The sequence below is a fragment of the Passer domesticus genome, chromosome 9 (genome assembly GCF_036417665.1).
Source record: "Passer domesticus isolate bPasDom1 chromosome 9, bPasDom1.hap1, whole genome shotgun sequence".
NCBI classification, from domain to species: Eukaryota; Metazoa; Chordata; class Aves; order Passeriformes; family Passeridae; genus Passer; species Passer domesticus.
In genome coordinates this window covers 28,167,652-28,186,629 of record NC_087482.1, presented here as the reverse complement: position 1 = coordinate 28,186,629, position 18,978 = coordinate 28,167,652, and the positions used below count along the sequence as shown (strand labels likewise).

The 18,978-nt window shown below is 41.2% G+C and overlaps 1 protein-coding gene and 1 long non-coding RNA gene across 4 annotated transcripts in view; one reads left to right on the top strand and one right to left on the bottom strand.

Annotated features, from left to right (window-relative positions):
- Nucleotides 1–14,636: 14,636 nt before the first annotated feature.
- On the bottom strand, nucleotides 14,637–18,082 carry LOC135307772 (uncharacterized). Its single transcript, XR_010368418.1, has 2 exons — nucleotides 17,975–18,082; nucleotides 14,637–16,631 (listed from the first exon to the last, which is right to left on the bottom strand). It is a non-coding gene; the product is annotated as an uncharacterized LOC135307772 (long non-coding RNA).
- The window catches only part of SLC6A11 (solute carrier family 6 member 11), a 93,411-nt gene continuing 91,646 nt past the window's right edge, over nucleotides 17,214–18,978 (top strand). The window contains exons 1-2 of one of the 3 annotated variants that reach the window (XM_064432230.1): nucleotides 17,214–17,426; nucleotides 18,133–18,363. In XM_064432230.1, coding sequence (XP_064288300.1) covers nucleotides 18,144–18,363 — 220 coding nt within the window. In that variant the 5' untranslated portion in view covers nucleotides 17,214–17,426; nucleotides 18,133–18,143. Of the gene's footprint in view, nucleotides 17,427–17,455; nucleotides 17,703–17,884; nucleotides 18,031–18,132; nucleotides 18,364–18,978 lie in introns of those variants that run through there. The other 2 variants (XM_064432228.1, XM_064432229.1) reach the window with 2 other exon arrangements.

Sequence of the window (18,978 nt, the reverse complement as noted above, 5' to 3'; positions counted from 1 at the left end):
CAGTAGCAGACTGCACTAGATCACTGTAAAGCTACTCCATTGCTCCTTTTGAAAAAGGAGAATGATATGGGAAGAAAAAAATACAAAGAATAGTGCTCTAATTTCTTGACAAGGAGTCATTTTTTTTAACTCTCGACCATTTCCTTCAAGGTATTTCTGTTTGTAACAGGTATTTTTGAACTCTGTAACTCAATTGGTTTTTAATTGAGTGCATGTAATATAGATTACTTCATGAGTCTCATGTCTGTAAAAAAACTGTTGACCAGACTTGAAACAAAAAATTCTGGAAGTTATGAACAATGCTAGTGCTTTCTTTTTTTGAACATTAAGTAATTTTGTGTGTGCTTTCCAGACACTGTCTTTGGATTTAGTGTGGTAATACAAGTTCCCACACACATTTTTTTTTTAATTATGGAGAAGTAACAAAGCTTAATTGATTCACTGGGATTGAATGTTTCTACAGTCTGGTTATGTGTACCAAGGCTAAGCAATAATTCACTTCTCACAGTGAATGTATCCTCTCACAAACTTTTGTGTTTCTCTGATGAGTCCTAATTTTTAAATTTTTTGGTAAGGCTGCAGCTCTTGATTTCCATGTTTTCCACATTCAAAGATCATATCATTCCACACAGAATATTGGAAAATATCTCTTTTGTGCTACATACATGTATCTTTCCCATAAGGCCACCAGGTGTGGGTTTTTCCATAATGTGGGTAACTTTTGTTGTGAATTTTCTCCTGTCCAATTTGCTCCTTTCCACTTAAACTGTTTTTCAAATGGCTTCACACTGCTTTGCTCTTCCAGAGAAGATTCATATGAAATGTAGCATTTCCTTCACAGTCTATATTTAAAAAGTGTTGATTTCTAGTTCCATGATGATCTTTACCCTTTATTTTTACTTTTGGAGAATCCCTTTGGTTTGGGGTGCTGGTGCTCAAAGACACAACTGAACCACAAGGAAAAGATGAATATATCTCTGTAACGGCATAACTAATTTCCAAACATTTCTGCAGAAGAAAACTGAAAAAGAAATATCAGATAAATTCTGAGAACCTTGGTCTGCACACTGACTATGACCACAGAGTAATTTCCACAAACCAGCCCTGCTCTTCCCTGGGCACAAGGAAAACAACTTTTAGAATAATTAAGCAAAATGCTCACATCCAGACTAAAATCCTGTTAATGAAATCTGAAAAAGATTGTATGTTGTTATTGTAACAGTGGACACTTAAATAAGCACCAGCAGCTTCAGAGAAAAAACAAAGGGGGAAGAAGCTCTTTTTAGTCAGGAAAACTAAAACAAATTTTCATTTTTTTAGAGGCAATTAAAATACAGAACATGAAAGCTGCTCACTCAAACACAGATTGAGGTCAGGATTATTTGAGATTCACAGCAAAAGCTGCAGGTGAAATCATAATGTGCTGAATATTTTAGAGCAACATATAGATGCTCAAAAGAGGTGAAATGAGGCTCCTCCATTGTGCAAACATTTGGCCAGGCTTTGGTTCATAATCTCCTGTGATTTTTGTGGTGGCTATTCTCTTTTATCACAGTTGATATTGCACCTCCACCCACAGATTTTCTGCTGCTACTGCAGTGGAATATGATGGATTTCCAAAGCAATCAATAGTGGAGTGTTTTAACTCGTTGAAGCTCAGCACTGACACCACGTTTAGTGTTTGTTTTTTTTTTTAATTGAACATGATTTCCTACATCCTTTCTCCCCAAAACGTTTATCTGTGATATGGTGCTGCCTTACCAAGTTATCCTTTCCTAATTTGCTCTAACCATTGTCTAAATTATGCTATAAATAAATGCAAATAAAACTCTCTTTGCCTTCCCATCACCTACTGCTTATTACAGCCATTATTTATTGGCTGCAAGGAAAATTATAACCTGCAAAGAACATTCTGAGGGTGGTGATAACATTTTTCTTTGTGGACAGCAACAGCATTTAAAAATATTTCTGCAGGGATGTGAAATTACAGATGAATTATTAAAAATCTCTCCTGCAGTTTGCGTGCAGATCTAGACTGAAATCTGTTCCAGAAAACCGAGGGTCTTTGTCTTTCATGAGGTATTTATCAGCAAAACTTAACTGCCTTTAATAGACCTCAGCTAAACTTTTCTAAGCAGTTTATTTTGCTGTAATTTCTCCACCAAGTGTGTAGAAAATCTATGTTCTAGTAGCCACAAAGCCCAGTGAATCCTCACTGAACAACTGTTGCATTCAATCATGTTTAAAAAAGGCAAAAGAAGGAAATTCCATTTGTTCTTTAAGCTATTTTATCCACACATTGATATTTTTGGTATATATTAAAAATATATTACATATTTTAAAAATCTGCATGTATTCTTAGATTCCTGTGGATTTCAAATCGTTGTGCTGCAGAAAAATGTTTTGATAACTCAGAAGACTATTACCAAAATAATTAAACCAATTGCAACAGTCCCAAATCATCTTGACTTTGATGTAAGGAGATAAATGGGGCTATGCAATGAAATTATAAACAGATCAAATTATTTTATTGACCAAAAATAGTCCCTTTTTGTCTATGGAGAACTGAGCTTGATAGAGTTTGAGCCAGGGAATAATTGCTTATAAACCCCAGCAAGCTACTCAAATATACAATAAAAAGGCTGAGGGTATAACAGCAAATGTGTGGATTTAGAGAGAAATATCCCCCAAGTCCTGCTCAGCATAGCAGGATTAGCACTCAACATGTTCCAAAGATTATAGAAAACAAAATCCTTTTTTTCTCCTTGAATTGGCCAGGCAAAGCTGCCATTTTCTGAAGGATCAAGCTAACTGATTCTGTTATATTGTAATTGTATACATATTTTTTAATTTCTGTTGAGGATTACTGCTGGGTTTGCCCCTTTAGTGGGCAAACCCCCCATGACAGAGCAGGAATGTCCTTTTTCAATGTAGAAAAAGGGGCTCCAAAGCACTGACTGCTCAGTCTGCTGTGTGGGGCAATAAAAGCACTCACTTGCTCTGGCTGTGACTGCTTTTATTCTACTATATTTTATTCTTATATTAATTCTACATAAACATTAACATATTTTTAGTATAACAACTTCAACCTTTTTGTTTTCCAGAGCAAATGAAAACAAGATGCTTCTGCTGAAAGAAAAATAGACAAAATTAGTAGAGGATATGAATCCCTATCCTTCCATCAGGTAATATTTATGAGCAATGCTTGATATACATATCATGTTTGGAGTGTTGGCTTTGCTTGGCATTTTTTATCTAGCAATTTTCTGCTTGAGAAGTAACTTTGTTCTGCCTGTTTCCTCTTCTGATGGAAAGAATATATTTCAGTCTTCTAGAGGTAGAATAGCTGTATTTTTTACCCACAAACCACAATATCATGAAGTCAGTTTAAATCTGTTCATAAAAATACATTTTCTGAGAGTAGAGGAAAATTTGTGAAGAAACAGATTATTTCTTTGGCATGCAAATGGAGTTTATCATGGTAATACAGCAATATATATCTGCCAGCTGGGGTCAGGCCATCACACCTGATTTAAACCACTGAATTAATCCAGGGGAACCAGTTTGATCACCTGCTCTGACCCCTCCCTTTGCAATGAAACCCAGGGATGCCACCAAGACTCACAGGTTTGACAGTGCTGCCAAATTCCTGGCTGTTCTTCCTTTGAATTTAGTTTAAATTTGGTTTTGGAATTTCTATATACCAAATCCAGGAGTGGAGTTAGGATCTCTCTAATTATTTTTAAGTGCAGGCAGAATCTCATGATTTTGTTGGCTGATGCTGTATTGATAATTTATTGTATTGATAATTTATTGTATTAGTATTGTAGCACCCCACAGTTAGTGTTCTGTGCTCCAGAACTCCCCTTGCACTAGAGATGAAAGTGCTTTAGGAGACTCCTGCTTTAGCCACATGGCCTCTTCTCAAATTCATTTCACAAGGTAAAGTCCAGACCCCAGTTCCTAACTCCTCTCTGTATAATAGCATTTGAAATCAATAGCATTGTGGACTTAAAAATAAAAAATCCTTTTTTTTCTTAATGGTATTTGCACAACACAAACTTGTCATAGGTAGATCAATGACTTTAGGCTACAAGAGTCTGGTAGATCATCATCTATTACAACTCTAATATTTGTATCCAAACAATTTTTAACTCCAGGATCCTTTCAATTGTCATTTTTAACCCCAGGATCCTCTCAATTGTCATTTGAATTGACACTTGGTTATGCTGGAAGGAGTTATTCTGAAGTCTTTCTGGAACTGTGTAAATGTTTAATCATTCAGGCTTTATACAAGATGAAAATAATCTCTTCCTCAACTTGAAATGAGATCAAAATGACACAGATTTGCCACCAGTAAAAACTCATTTTCTGTTTGTTTTAGCAGAGTGGTTCCAGAGGCTAAAGGAGGATCTCTTGTCTGTGGGTGGCCAGGACTGGTCATGTCTGTGCGTAATCATCATGTAAAAACAGAATTTTGCATTTCGGTTGTTAAGAGATGTTGCTATTTGGAATTCTTAAATGCTTAAAGCTAAGCATGGGCTAGGCCTTGGAGGCCTGGGGCTGCAGTTGCTGATGTTTTAGGGAATTCTGCTAATGAGCAGGCAGGGGAAAGATGGGATTTGTACAGAACAAGGCCACACAGTCATCTGGTTGCTCGAGTCTTTGACAAATTCATGATGGTCTGCATGAAAAACCCTTGGAAAATAATCCAAGAAAGCATTCAAGGTGAAAAGAATTTTTTGTACTTTTTTGTTCATATATGAGTGATGTCATTGGATGTGAAAATGCTCTGAATTATTTTGTTATGAAGATAATTATTGACATAATTGCACTGCAGTTAATGACACCACAGATTTGCAGTTGCTTCGTTTAGTTTTAGTTAAACTAAGCAGCAGCAATGAAATGTGCATTATTGGAGCACGAGCAGAATTCTTGCTGTTTTCCAGTCATTTTGTTCACTTGTAGAAGTGATAAGCACAGGGGCAGCTGGCAGCTGGGCACTCCAGCACGGGGGATGTCTGGGCGCAGGGACTGCCTGTGCCCTGGCTCAGCAGCCAGGGCATTTCCGAGGCACTGAGGCTCCCAGCACAGTCCTGGAGAATGTTAATGACTTTTAGCAGTTTCACTGGAGCCCTGCCCTGCCCGGGCAGCCCGGGCTCTGCTCTCACCCACGTCCCTGCTTATAAACCATGTCACAGCGTCTTAGGTGGTCCAGGGCTGTGCTTTGGCTTTGCATTGATACTTTTATCTTCCTAGGAAGTAGAAAAGGTCAAACAGTTAATGAACTGATTTTAAGGAATATCAAGTCCTGTTCCAGGCAGATATTCAGCTCTGACAACATCGGGTGGCTGAGCCAAGGGCCCATTTTGTTGTCGAGCAGCTCCTGCTGAGAAACCCATTTTGTAATAATAAAGAGCCCACTGGAGGGTGGGAGGGGGTGGAGGAAAGCTGCTCCTTGGAAAGGTTTCTCCTTCAATAGCTGCAAGTTCAGGGCAATCTGTGCATCTCCAGCAGTCTGGGATACCTGTCAGAGCTGCAGCAAGCAGGTTTCAGAGAGACAAGAGCAGCTTTTACAGCTGAGAGCTCAAATTTACTGCTGCAGATCACACACTTAAAAAACCCCAGTACCTTTCTGTTCTGCCAACACAGGGCAAGGTGACAACAGCAGGCTTTTCTTTCAAAAAGAACTCATGCCATGAAGATTCAGCTATAAATCTTAGATCTCAAGCCTTTGGGGGAGTAGTCATACAAAAATTTTTCTAAGCTGTTCCTAGAGTCAGTGAGAGATTGAACCAAGCTTAATAAAACAGGGATGTAACACTGGGGCACTCATGGTTCACACAGATAAAACATCAGGGAGGAATCAAGCAGGAGATTTTTTTCCTCCTCCTTGATGTAATGTTGGGGCACTCATGGTTCACCCAGATGAAAAATTCCTGGGTGATTTTTCTCTCCTCCTTGATGTAATGTTGGGGCACTCATGGCTCACACAGATAAGAAATTCCTATGGGAATTCTTTCCTCCTTGATTTAGTGTTGGACTCTCATGGTTCACCCAAATGAAAAATTCCTGTGGGAATTCTTTCCTCCTTGATGTAATATTGGAGTACTCATGGTTCACCCAGATAAAAAATTCTTGTGGGAATTCTCTCTCCTCCTTGCTGCTGCCTCTCTCACGAATCTACTGTTGCACATCATCCCTGATGAATTAAGAATTCTGCATCTACATTTCTATCACCTATTTCTACCTAGGTGAGGTTTTTAAATCAGTCTATCTGCCAGCATCCGGGCAGTGCTGTGAGAACAGCTCCAGCCCCTGCAGTGGGTGAGCTGCTGGTGACCCGGAATGTTCTGTTTGCAGGGATCCCCTCAGGAGCTGATTGGGTCACAGCACATCTGGGCAGAGTTCAGAGCTGCTCAGGAAAACAGGCAAGCCTGGCTCCGTTTCTTTTTGAAGTGCCAAGGTTTTGTTCAGCTCTGTGAAACCCTCCTTGCAGCAATTAGGCATGGTTCTCCCAAGTTAATGACAGAAATAAATGGAGGAAGTCCATTTCTTAGCAAGGAATTTTTGCTGTTTATGCCATTTTTACAGTCTTTAGAAAGCACCTGTAGAAACAGCACGAGGCAATATAGAAAATCAGAAATATTCTATATTAATAGTTACCTGTTTCATCCAGAGGTGGAGCAAACACAGTCTGATTTGGAAGATGATTTACAAAATCAGTCCATACTACTTAAATGGACAGTGGGAATGGGAGGCACATTTTCAGAGAATTCCAGAATGGTTTGACTTGGTAAGGACCTTAGAAATCACCTTAGAAATCACCTTGTTCTCACCCGCTGCCATGGGCAGGAAACTTTAGGTCATTAATCATGTCTAAATGGAGGATCTTTTAATATTTTTTTATATTAGTGATTACATTTTAAGGTAATCTAGAGTGAAGGAACTAATGCAAGATGCAACTTGAACAATAATTTAAAAATTTTAATGCTAGATGAAAATGGCATATAAAATAGGTATGGTTTATATTTATAAGCAAAGTTATTATCATGCTAAGTAATATGCTTAATAAAATTAATTAATATATCAAAATATTAAATTATGCATTAAATAATACAATAAATAACATTAAATATCTTAAATTATAAAATAATGTTGTAAAAACACAGAGAGCTCTTTATGGCCTAGAGACATGTTTCAGTTAATGGAAATGCTGTATCTGATTACATTCAGGTAATTCTGCCTTGCAAACCAATAATAAAAATTGTTTTAGGGGGGCATGATCAAGCATTAAGAGAAATAAAGATAAAAAGCTGACAGGGCAATCCACCTGGACTATTCCATTCAAACCCTTTTGTTCAAAACAGTGAACTGAGAAATCTTAGAAGTTATTACTTTAAAAAAAATAAATCAAAAGCTTTGAGAAAAATTAATTTGAAGCAGAAGAAAAATAAGCCTTAATTTGTCAGGACAGTTTTAGGTGTGCAAGGATTTTGATGTCTTGCTGTAGAAAATCCCAGGAAAATAAGGCTTGACTTCAATAACAGGGATGGAAATACTCTACAAAATTTTAGGAATATTTTAAAATGTCCAACTTTTGCTATTTAGTTTTCAGTGTCATATTCAGGACTGGGCTGGAGTTTGCAAGAACTCATTTTTCCATACTTTAGGGATGCACCAATGAGAAATAAAAACCCATTATTGTTATTCAAAGGGAATTTTACCAGGAGCTGCTTTTAAAACACTCCACCCCCAAGTCCTTAAAGAAAACAAGAACATTAATTTGCTGTAATTGTGTGGAAATCCTTCCACTGGGGTAAGGCCCTGCTGTAAAGGGTTTGCAGGGTGGTATCACAGGGTCAGGAGCAACTGATGAGGAATCATTTGGGAAAAGGCATTTTAAAATAACCTTAAAGCCTGCAAACACAGGAGGAAGATGTGAAGAAACGAACTGTAAGCAACATACACTATAATACAACCCTTTTTAAAACAAACATAGGTGAAAGATGCATTTACTTCTTCTAAAAAATCTAAATTAGGAATTGGAACATGGAAAGCTTAAATACTTTTTTTTCCCCAGATTTTGCAATATATGTTTTGTACTATGAATTATTTTTAATTCTTCATAGTTGTAGATGCAGAGTGAGAATTTATTTTCAGCCTAGAATTGGAATAGGATGATGTTTATAGAGTTGAAATGGTAATTTAGTGCACCTGACAAAGGGTATTAACAACATCTATGTTAGAACAATATCTTGTAAAGCAACAATCTTCATTAAGATTAAACTACTTATGGGAAAATAAGATTTATTACAGAACTCAAATGTGTCTTAAGTTTATTGTATTTAACTACTCCAGTTTCCTCAGAGTTTTCTTGAATATCTCATTTGTTTTAATAGGAGACCATAACTTACATCTCCTTCAGCTAAGAATAGAGTGCTGAATGTTGAAGGTGGCAAAAAGAGTTCCTGAAAGCTGTTCCACAGATTAGGTGCCATTCACTCTGGTATTTTGACCTTTAACACTGGATTTTGAATGCAGCTCAGGAACTTGCTTTGGCCTCTTCATTTTAATGCAACCCAAATGCTTCCTGAGCAAGCCATTAGGCAGCAGCCAAATTTTGTTTTAATCAAATGGACTCATAGATGGGTTGTTTTCTGTGTCTGGCCAGGATTCTGATTTGCAAATAGAAAAGGGGACTCAGGACTTCAGGATGCTGTTAGCAAAGGGGCACTGAAACCATTCAAGAAATCATGGAGAGCCCCTGTGCTTAAAAAATTCAGTATGCACAAGGGTATAAAGTGTGAACAAAGGGTTTTAGGGGTTGGAGCTGTGCCAGGGCAGGTTTAAGGTGGAGATCAGGGAAGGAAAGGTGCTGGACTCTCCCCAGGGAATGATGACATTCCCGAAGCAGCCAGAGCTCCAGGAGAGTTTGGACAGCACTGCCAGGGATGCCAGGGTGGGATTGTTGGGGGGTCTGTGCAGGAGTTGGACCCAGTGGTCCCTGTTGGTCCCTTCCAGCTCAGGATGTTCTCTGATCCCTGTTGGTCCCTTCCAGCTCAGGATATTCCATGGTTCCATGATTGCCCCTCATGAATGAACACAAAATTCACTGTGTGTCCTCCTGCTGAGAGATGGCACTGCCTTCCATGGGTCAGGGTGCTGTGACACAGCCACAGCCCTGCCGAAAGCTCAGTGCACAAACCCCAGCATGCAGAAACATTGCAGAGCATAGAAATATTTGGTAGCTAAGGATTTGTGTTACAGCTCACAAAACCCACGTTTAACAAGCGCAGTCTGTTGCAGATTTATTTGCCATGCAGCAAATGAACATAAATTGTTATTTCCCTGAGTCTACAACAGCACAGGAGAAAGTCCAGAGCAGCTGCTGTCTCTGTATAAACTCAGGTCTCTCACCTGTAAGCTCTGCCTTTTAGAAGCAGCTGAACCATCTCTGTGTGTCCAAAGGCTGCAGGAGAGGGACACTTTGCTCTGCTCCTTGCTCAAGGCTCTTGTAAAACCCAGGGCTGAACTAGGGAACTCTTAATAAGCTTAAAGAGATTTAAATAGGAATCAAGTTAGAATCAAAAATCCATGTAACACAAGCAGCTGCAATGTAATGCTTTCTTATCATCTGAAATGTAATACTTTCTTATCACGACTAACAAGGACCTGAAATTAATTGCACTAAGAGCTGGTTGCTCCACACCCTCCCTGCTTGGTTTAAAAACAAACCTCAGAAGAAAACCTTGCCTGATTTAAAACCTTTATTTCTATGTGGATTACAGCTTTTTGTTCTGTCTGTAAATTCAGTAATGAACTGAGGAATCTCACACTTTCTGGAAAGATAAAAGCACTTACAGATATAAAGCCATATCTCCTCAGTCTCAGCTACTTTAATCATCAAAACAATCAATGTCCAAGGTGCACAAACCCCTTTTGACCTGCAAAAAATGAACCAAGAGCCCCTATTCAGCAAAGGCCACCTCAGTAATTTAGCCCCTGAAAATTTGACCTTTAAGCCCCAAATCTGCAAAGTATCTTTGGAAATTAATGTTAGGCTGAATATGCTAAAAGTTTTGTAAATGATGCACTGGTGGAAAAGTTCATTGTGTTTGTTTGCAGAATGTTCTGTAGCCTGTAAGAAGCTAAAAGGTTGTGATTATGGAGACCTCTGCAGAGGAAATTTTCCTCTTCTGGGTGCAATTTTTCTACTCTTAAATAATATTTAATCTCAGGAGCAGGTGGAGAAGTTGACTGTAAAACACAGAATGATGTTCCCAAAAATTGTATGGTTGTGATACCATGGCTGGTAAAGATGTGATATTTGTGGATGTGTCACTGTCACTCATGCTCTGACATTTTAGGAGAGACTTGTTTGCTTTGACTCCATCAGCCAAGTCTTCCTTTCCCAGTGGGACAAGTAAAAGTTACATTGAATAAAGAGATCTTTGTGTTCTTCCTGTTTTAGTTAACCACACACTTCTAATAATGAAGAAATGATGGCTAGAATAATACTCATAGAAAGTCAAATTTCTAAAAAATTGATTTTTTAAAAAAATTTGATGCCTAACCTTTCTCAGCATAGGAAATTTTTCCTATAAAAAGAAAATTGCAAGTTAATTTTAGGGAAAGTTTAAGAAAAAGGTGCTGCTTTGGGAATTCCATTCACTAGATATTGTGCTTAAATTAAAACATGGTGGGGGCACAGAATCTCAACTGATTATTTCTACTACTGCCTTCCTTATTACAGAATACAAAAAGAAACAAGCCCAACTTCTTTTTCCTGCTGTTGTGAAGCCAGAACTCCATGTCTCAGGTAATACGGGATGTCTCCTGATTTATTACCTATAACTCAACCTACAAACATCAGGGTGTTGAGGGAATCAAAAATAGGCAGAAGTTATGCATAAAATGACCTCCAGTAAAATTCCTTCTCCTCTCCTGAATTCAGTTTTCCATGGATTAGGCTCTGTGTTTCTGGGAGAGTGATGATTCTCCTCAGTGCCAGACGTTTGGAAAAAAATTGGAGACAAGTGTATTTTAAGCTTTTCTTTACAACATAGTCAAACCCTGTAGGATCAGTTTCAGTTTTCTTGTGGGTAGGAAAGGAGCTGAGAGGGAGTAGGAATGGTCAGAAATATCCTGAAACATAAAAATAGCCATAGAATATCCCAAGTTGGAAGGGACTCAGAAGGATCATCCCGTCCAGCTCCTGGCCCTGCACAGACACCCCAACAATCCCACCCTGGGCATCCCTGGCAGTGCTGTCCAAACACTCCTTGGGCTCTGGCAGCCTTGGGAATGTGCTCATTCCCTGGGGAGCCTGGGCAGTGCCCAGCACTGGGGGAAGAGTCTAAATCTGGGGGAAGAATCTAAATCTGAAATTTCTAGGAAGGCTTTTCCCACTGATGGGAATGTCCCTGTTTTGTCCTCCGTGCCTGAATTGTTCATCCACTTCCAGAGAAGTGCAACAGCAATTCCCACATCTCCTGCTGCCCTCCCTCCACAGCCTTTGTCAAGCTCCTGGAATCTGTGCCAGCAAAGTCAGGATCTCCCTGCTGCTCTTTGTTCTTCCAGGTCCAGCTTTGTGCATCTAAATGTGAGGTTTTCCTTGTTGCTGGAGGGCTCTTCTCTCACTGAGTTTTTGTTCACCTTTAATGAGTCATTGGGAATAATTATTGTCCAGCAGAGATGAAATTCTGGATAATCTTTGTGTCTTCTCCATTTGCCTTCCCAGTGCATTAGCCTACAATAAAATATTCCTCTTTTAGCTGGGGAAGACAAAGAAGTCCATGCATTTTTAGTAAGTGGATGTAATAAAATTTGACAGTATTTTCTCTTTTGGCTCTTGAAGCAGAGATGTTGCTTTTGCTGGACATAATTGGGTGGGGTTTCACAATAATCAATTTTCCTGATCTGCCAGCTAAGTTCTATTTTGACCCAATTTTCAGGTTATAAACCTACAGGTGTCAACCAACAGCTGATGATTCACAGCTGTAAAGAAAGTATTTTAGTAACAGGAATTTCAATAAAATACTGCAACATATTTTTAAAAAAAAACAACAAAAGGAATATATGTATTTGATTAAAAATACCATTACAAAAAGCAAATCATTAAAAGAAATCTTTGGGCACTTTGCAGAGAAACACAAGTTGGCTGAAACATCTGCAGTATCACATCATCTGCTCTGCAGGAGTCTTGTGGCAGGCAATTAATTGTTAATTAGCAATGTGCCAGCAGACAGCTCAGGACAGGATTGTTTGCTGAGTTAGTCCAAGTTGTCACATGTAATTTATGTGGCAGAGCCCTTGCAGGGGCTCAGTGTCTGTGGGACTGCACGGGGGCTGCTTTAGAGAACTTAACACACACAGTTAAACTCCTGTGCCAGTGCAGGAATGCTGACAGTGCTGAAATGGAAATACTGAATAGCAGAGGGGTGTTTGACAAGTGCTAATCAATATTTTCCAGGCAATTACTTTGCTTTACTGACATGCAACTTCAGCCAAAAAGACTTCAATAAAGGAAATGTTCTGAAAATATGGGACCTCTTTTTAATTTTTGCAGCAATATATTGCTGTTGCACTCTAGTTCCAAAGTAAAATGTGATTAAGTTGAAATTTTAGGGGGCTATAAATAATTCTCACTATTTTGCACTGGGGAGAAAAATGAATTATCTTCATTCTGTGTTGACCTGTCTTTTGGAACTTTTTTCCTATTTCAGGTCTGACACAGAACCAAACCACTCCCTCATTCACACCCATCATTGTGTTTCTAATGCTAACTTACTTTTGATTTTAATGTGTTTTAAAGCAGCACTTGGCAGAGTGTGCAGTGTTGCTGCCACCCCTCACTGAACCTGAATATTGCACAGGTTCCCATACTGGCAGGGTAGAGAATCAGAGAGGGAAAAGTGGGAAAACTCATGGGATGCGAAAGCCCAGGGGCTGAGATGGCAGAGTTTAACACGTAAAGCGAAGCAGTACGTGCAAGCAAATCCAAAGAATGAATTCCCTATTTCCCATCAGCAGGTGGATGTTCAGCCATTTCCAGGAGGGCAGACTTCATCCATGGGATATTTGGGAAGAAAAATGCCATCACTCAAATTATGGTATTCCTTCCCTCTTGGTCCCATTTTTTACTGCTGAGCATGACACTTCATAACATGGAATGATCATCTTCATCTACAAGCTGGATTTTCATTTTTTAATTACTGTGCTAAAGACCCGACCCAAAGGCAAGTTTGTTTTGTGAAATTCCAGGATTAACCCAAAGCCTGGCTCAGTGGGCTGCCTGCAGAAACAAAGGACACTGGACCACTACCTAAGGGTGTGGGGAGATGCTTCTTGCTACCAGAGCTGTGAGAGTTATTCAATTCCTTGAAATTTAATTCCTAACAATCTTCCCATACTGACCTGGAGCATCCACTGCACAAAGCAACCCTACTTTACAAAGAGTGGCTGGGATAAAATAAAAGATTTCATGAACCTGCAGAGAGCTGCTGTAACCTGAATTAAATTCTGACATTGTTCACTGAGCAACCCTTTAATAACACAAAATATTTTAATAGAGTTGAAAATATATCCAGATGAGCTCAGCACAAACTCTCCTCAGAGTTCATTTCTTTTCCAGGCTGCAGCAGCTCCCAGTTCCTATGAGCTGGGCATGCTGATAACATCTGTATCTGCCTGAAGAGTGCAAATTCAGCTTCTGATCTGGAGCAATGATTGACCACAGGCAGTTGTGGTGTTATGTATTGAGTTCTTCTCAGGTCTCTTTGGTATTTCTTTTATTTAGTCTCACTTGTAAATCCCATTAAAACCTTTCAAAAGTGTCTTCTCATTTAATGCTGTCATTTATTTGCTATTTTCTAGATTTCAGTTCACTAGGATGGGTGACTGCTAACTCTTGGAAACTGTGGATAACCCAGGACTACTGGAGGTTCTCTCCAAGTGTTGTCTGTGTATAAAATGAATTTTTAAAAAACTCAGGATACCATTACCCATTAGCAGAAAGGTGTGTACCTAAAGCACAGTGGGAATGGATGAATTATCTCAAGGCAACCCCAGTTTGTGCCACCTTTTCCATGGGATCAGCATTAGTCGGCAGCAGAAATCCCCTGTTTAGAATATTCTCACCCACTCCTGTCTAGAAAAGGGGGTAGAAGATAAAATGCAGGTAACAAAATATAAGTCTCAGATTGACAAGGGAAGGGCAACATCAATAGATGGAAAAGAGATTTTTGCAGCTCTCCTCAACCCAAAACTCAGCATCTCACCCATTGTGAGGCAATAAATTGGATGGAGAGATATCTACAATGATAGAGGTTCAGCCTTTCTAAACACAAGCCAAACAATCAGGTTTTGCTTTACTTAAAATTATCTACAACAAAGAAATATTTTTTTCCCATTACAGAAAACTGATTAGGCACAAATCAGCCTATTTTTGATTGAAGTCAACCTCTAATAAAACAGCTAAATGTGTTGATCTTGTTCAAATGGCTTTGTGATTTTAGGCTTTTGATCCAAAATGTTGTCAGATTATTATCACTGCTGAAATTCTGATTGTATTTCTTTGCTTTTGTGTAGCTATTTGCCACAAAGAGTCCAGCTTTATGAAATCTTTATAGAAGGCTTGTGCAGATTTTGCTTATAGCAAATCTAAATTGAAGGTTTTAAATCTGGAGAGGATTGCTGTTCCCCCCAGTTATATTGTCACAGGATTTTCTATTGCAGAAACAACACAGAAATTCAGAGTTACAATAAGGGGAAGAAATGAGCCAAGCCCCAGTTTTAAATTTCCAAAGCTATATCACATGACTTTAGCTGACATTAATTTTGGCAGCCTGGAAGACTCCTGTGGACATGTGGATTTTTCTTGGAGGTTGTTTTCCCAAGTTACTCTAGGTATGAATGACTTCTCTTGATTAATTTTAGTTTATAAATCTAAATAAATGTAGCCTTGGAACATTTGGTACTTCACAGCATCATTCTCTGGTGAGCAGAAACATCTGATTTCCACCCCCACCCCTGTACTTTCTGCACAGAGTTGTAAAGGACTCCTTGGGAGTGTGGAGATAAACCTGAATAAAGCAGAATTTGAATTGCTTTTTAGGGCACATCATTTTAATGTGGGGTCTGAAAGGCATGGCTAGGAACTTGTGCAGGGTCTCCCAACAGGCTGAGAGGAACAGGCAGGAATTCCTGATGAGGAGCACCAGAGACACAGTGAGAGCATGAACTGATACCTGGCCTGTAATCCAGGGAATTTCCCTTGTTACAACAGCAAAGGCTCCATCAGAATTTAAAAGAAGGGTTCTCAACCTGCTCTAAAATGTGTCATTTTTTGTTGCAGACACTGGAAAGTGCTCACAAGGATTAGCAGCCAGCAATTGCTTCCGTAAACACTTCAGTTGGGAAGAGTCTGAATGGGAATTGGTGCAGGAATACAGCAGTGGATAAAACATTTGGCAACAGGAATTAATCATTTCAAATACTGAACAAATCAGCAAGTAAACACCTTCAGCATCTGTCTGCAGACTGCCCCTTGCACTAGGCTCTTCAGTTTGGGATCATCAATTTGATGAAGGTTGGTTTCTCTTCTGTATTGAATCATCAAATGTTTACTGTCCCTCAGCTTCCCTCTGTTTTTAGAATTACTCTCAGGAATAAAATGAGAATTCACTGTCAGCTTTGATGTTTAAGTGTATCCTGTTGAGCCTGCTAGGCCTGGCTGGGAGACAGAAAAAAAGAGTCTGTTTTGATCCCTGCTGAAAACAAGATGAAGAAGGAGGTAAAAATAAATCAACAAATAAGCCCTCCAAGTTGAGTTTAGTTTGCGCAAAATCAGCTTGGGAAAAATTGATCTATTCCATCCTCAATTAATGAATAACAGCTGCATTGAAAACAAAGCCACAAATACAGCACCCAAAGTCAAAACTAGCTCTGGTAGTATCTGTGGTAGGATCCTTTAAAAAAATAAAATAAGAATTTTGCATTTTTTTCAGTTTTCCCACTGGCAGATCTGCTTTCCCAAGATAGGTTTGACTAGAACTCTAAATGCTGGCATCAAGAAGAAAAGGGAGAGGCTCATCCTGCACCTGTTAGGTGCAAGGTTTGATGTGACAGAGAGCTGACAGGGTGAGGCCCCAGCACCCACTCTTGTGACAGGCATCACTGAAATGCAAAATCCTGAAATCTTTAACCACAGCAGAAGCTCCAGTGTGTAATGTACAAGCAGGGTACAAAGTCAGCTCAAGTTAAGTTAAAATCTATCCATGGGCAGCTTTCCATTGACTTCCATGAGCACTGCTAACAGGTGGCCAGGCAGTGGGAAAAGCCTTTGGAGCTGGGGGGTGAGAGGGACAGGATTCACACGGAACAAGGTCTGACTGTCCTTGGGACATTTCCAGCAGAATCCTGGATTTAGGAGCTCTGAGTTCCAAAGTGCATCCCCTGGAGTTGCAGAGCAAAGCCTTGCTGATCATAACTGCAGCAGAGTGTGGAGCTGAGGAAGATTTGAAGCAAGAACCTGACTTGGGTGCTGCCATTTGCCAGGGAGAAGCTGCAGAGATGAAGAAAGAAGAGGTATTTCATTCGGCTTTGGAAACAGGGTGAAAATTACTGACCTACAAAAGAAATTTAAAAAGAAGAGGGTTAGATGGAAAAAAAACTCTGTATTTGAAATATTTGTTTCAACCTGAAACAAAAGCATTTGTAATAATTTTTTCACTCTTCTTGCCTCTTACAGCTTGAATTTTAAGCCAAGCCCAGCTAGCAATGCCCACATGGGCTGCTTGCTTCTGCATTTCCCTGGTGGAACTCGAAAGCGCCCACATTGTTTCCTCGCTTCCCAAATGTTCCCCCTCCGTTTATTTTTTCATCCCGTCTGTCCCCCGGCTCTCCCCGCCGCCCTTTCCAGCTGAAGTTTGTGTCATCTGTTCCCGGCGGGTTCCTTTTTTTAACTTGCGGGGCCCGCGCCAGCCCCCGAGCGCGGCAGGTGCGGGGCTGGGCCCGCGGCTCCATCCCCGCCTGAGGGCTGCGGAGCAGGGCTGGCACTCCCGGGGATGGGACTGCCGGGATGGGACTGCCGGGATGGGAACACGGCTGCCAGCCTGAGGGGCTGGCCCTGCCCGCAGCTCCATCCCCGTCTGAGGGCTGAGAAGAAGGGCTGGGACTGCCGGGGATGGGAACACGGCTGCCAACCTGCCGGGCTGCAGCTCCATCCCCGCCTGAGGGCTGCGGAGCAGGGCTGGGACACACCGGGGATAGGAACGCGGCTGCCAACCCGCCGGGCTGGCCCTGCCCGCGGGCGGGGAGCGCAGCCGGGGATGCTCCGCTCGCCTGGTGATGCTCGCTGGTGATGCTGAAGGAGGAGGAGGAGGAGGAAGAGAAGGAGGGGGGAGCTGGCGGGACAGCCTGAGGTGGGCGGAGGGGGGAGGCGGGTGTTAAACCATCGCTCCGGGGAGGGCTGAGCATTTGCAAATTCCGGCTCCAGAGCGCGGGGAGCATCCTACAACCCACGCCGGGCCGCCAGCAGCGGCAGGGCAGGACGAGGCTTCCCGGCTGCCGGGGATCCCGAACGCCTCCTCCCCGGGCCGCCGTGCCCTGCCCGCGCTGCCGGAGCCGCAGCATCGCCCGCAGGCAGCGCTGAGCGCAGCCCGGCCCCTGTCCCCGGCGCAGCACGGGCAGAGCCCTGGGTGAGTAACGCCGGAGCCCCGCTGCTGCGGGCAGGCCACAGCCATCCCGGCCCTGCTGCACAGCCCCGGCGCTCAGGTGCGCGCCCGGGAGGTGCGGCAGATCCCTGGCCGCTGGTAGGGCAGGCAGGCTGCCATCCTTGCCTGGGGAGGGATTTTTGAAAGGCTTCCCTCTCCGCTAGCAAGTTGCCTGTCACGGCTTGGAATTACTCCTTGCCTTGCACAGAACCTTCTCTCTTCCCCCCACCCATTTTTTTCCTTTTTCCCCGCCTTACAACTTTCCCAGCCTTGTGGAGTTGCCTCCCTCATTTTCACCCGCAGATTTCCATAGGTAACAAGAAGGCAGTGCCACCCTGGGAGATTTCAGTCGTTGAAGAACAGTGCCAGCAAGTGTCTTAACGCACCTGTGTGTTTTTCTTTTGTTCTCCACTAGGCTGAAAAGTCATGACAGCTGAAAAGACTATTCCTATAATTAATGGCAAGCCAGAAGATGCTTTGGACCCAGAAGCCTCAAGTACCAACCTCGTCCACAGCAATGATAAGAAAGTTCATGAAAGAGGTCACTGGAACAATAAGGTTGAATTTGTGCTTTCTGTGGCAGGGGAGATTATTGGGCTGGGAAACGTCTGGAGATTCCCATATCTTTGCTACAAGAATGGAGGAGGTAAGATGGCATCACGTGTGGCTTTACAAGAGAATTAACACGGGAATTAAACAGTTAAGAGTGCTTTGCTGTGATTTATTGCACCAGTAAGAGAGATGTGTTCAGGATTTCAGTGCATGTGCAGACAGGGAAGCATTAACATCTGACAACTCAGAGAAATCGTTGTGTTTCTCTTTCCTTCTCTCCAAACACTGTGTGGTTTATTTTTACAAGTTGCTGCTGCGTTAGTAAATTGACATATTTTTTTCAGGAGCATTTTTCATGCAGGAGAAGCCAGCATTCAGTTATAGTAGTACACTCTGTCTTCTGCATGTGAATACACACCCAGGCATACTTAACTAAGTTTGCCTGACACAGAAAAGAAGGCAGCACTTCATTTGTCACAGCAGTTTACTTTGGAGAGGATGATTTTTTTTTTCTAATAATGCCACAAAGACTAAATTTATTTTCTTTGTTACATGAAATTTTTATACCTCAATGTTCTTTTTTTTCCCCCTCAGTACTTCCCCAATTCCTACAGCAAGGTAGGGGAACATGTAAAACTACAGCTTACTCAAAGAGAGCAAGCCCTAATAAACATAACATATGAATGTTATTTGAGAGAGAAAAGAGCAG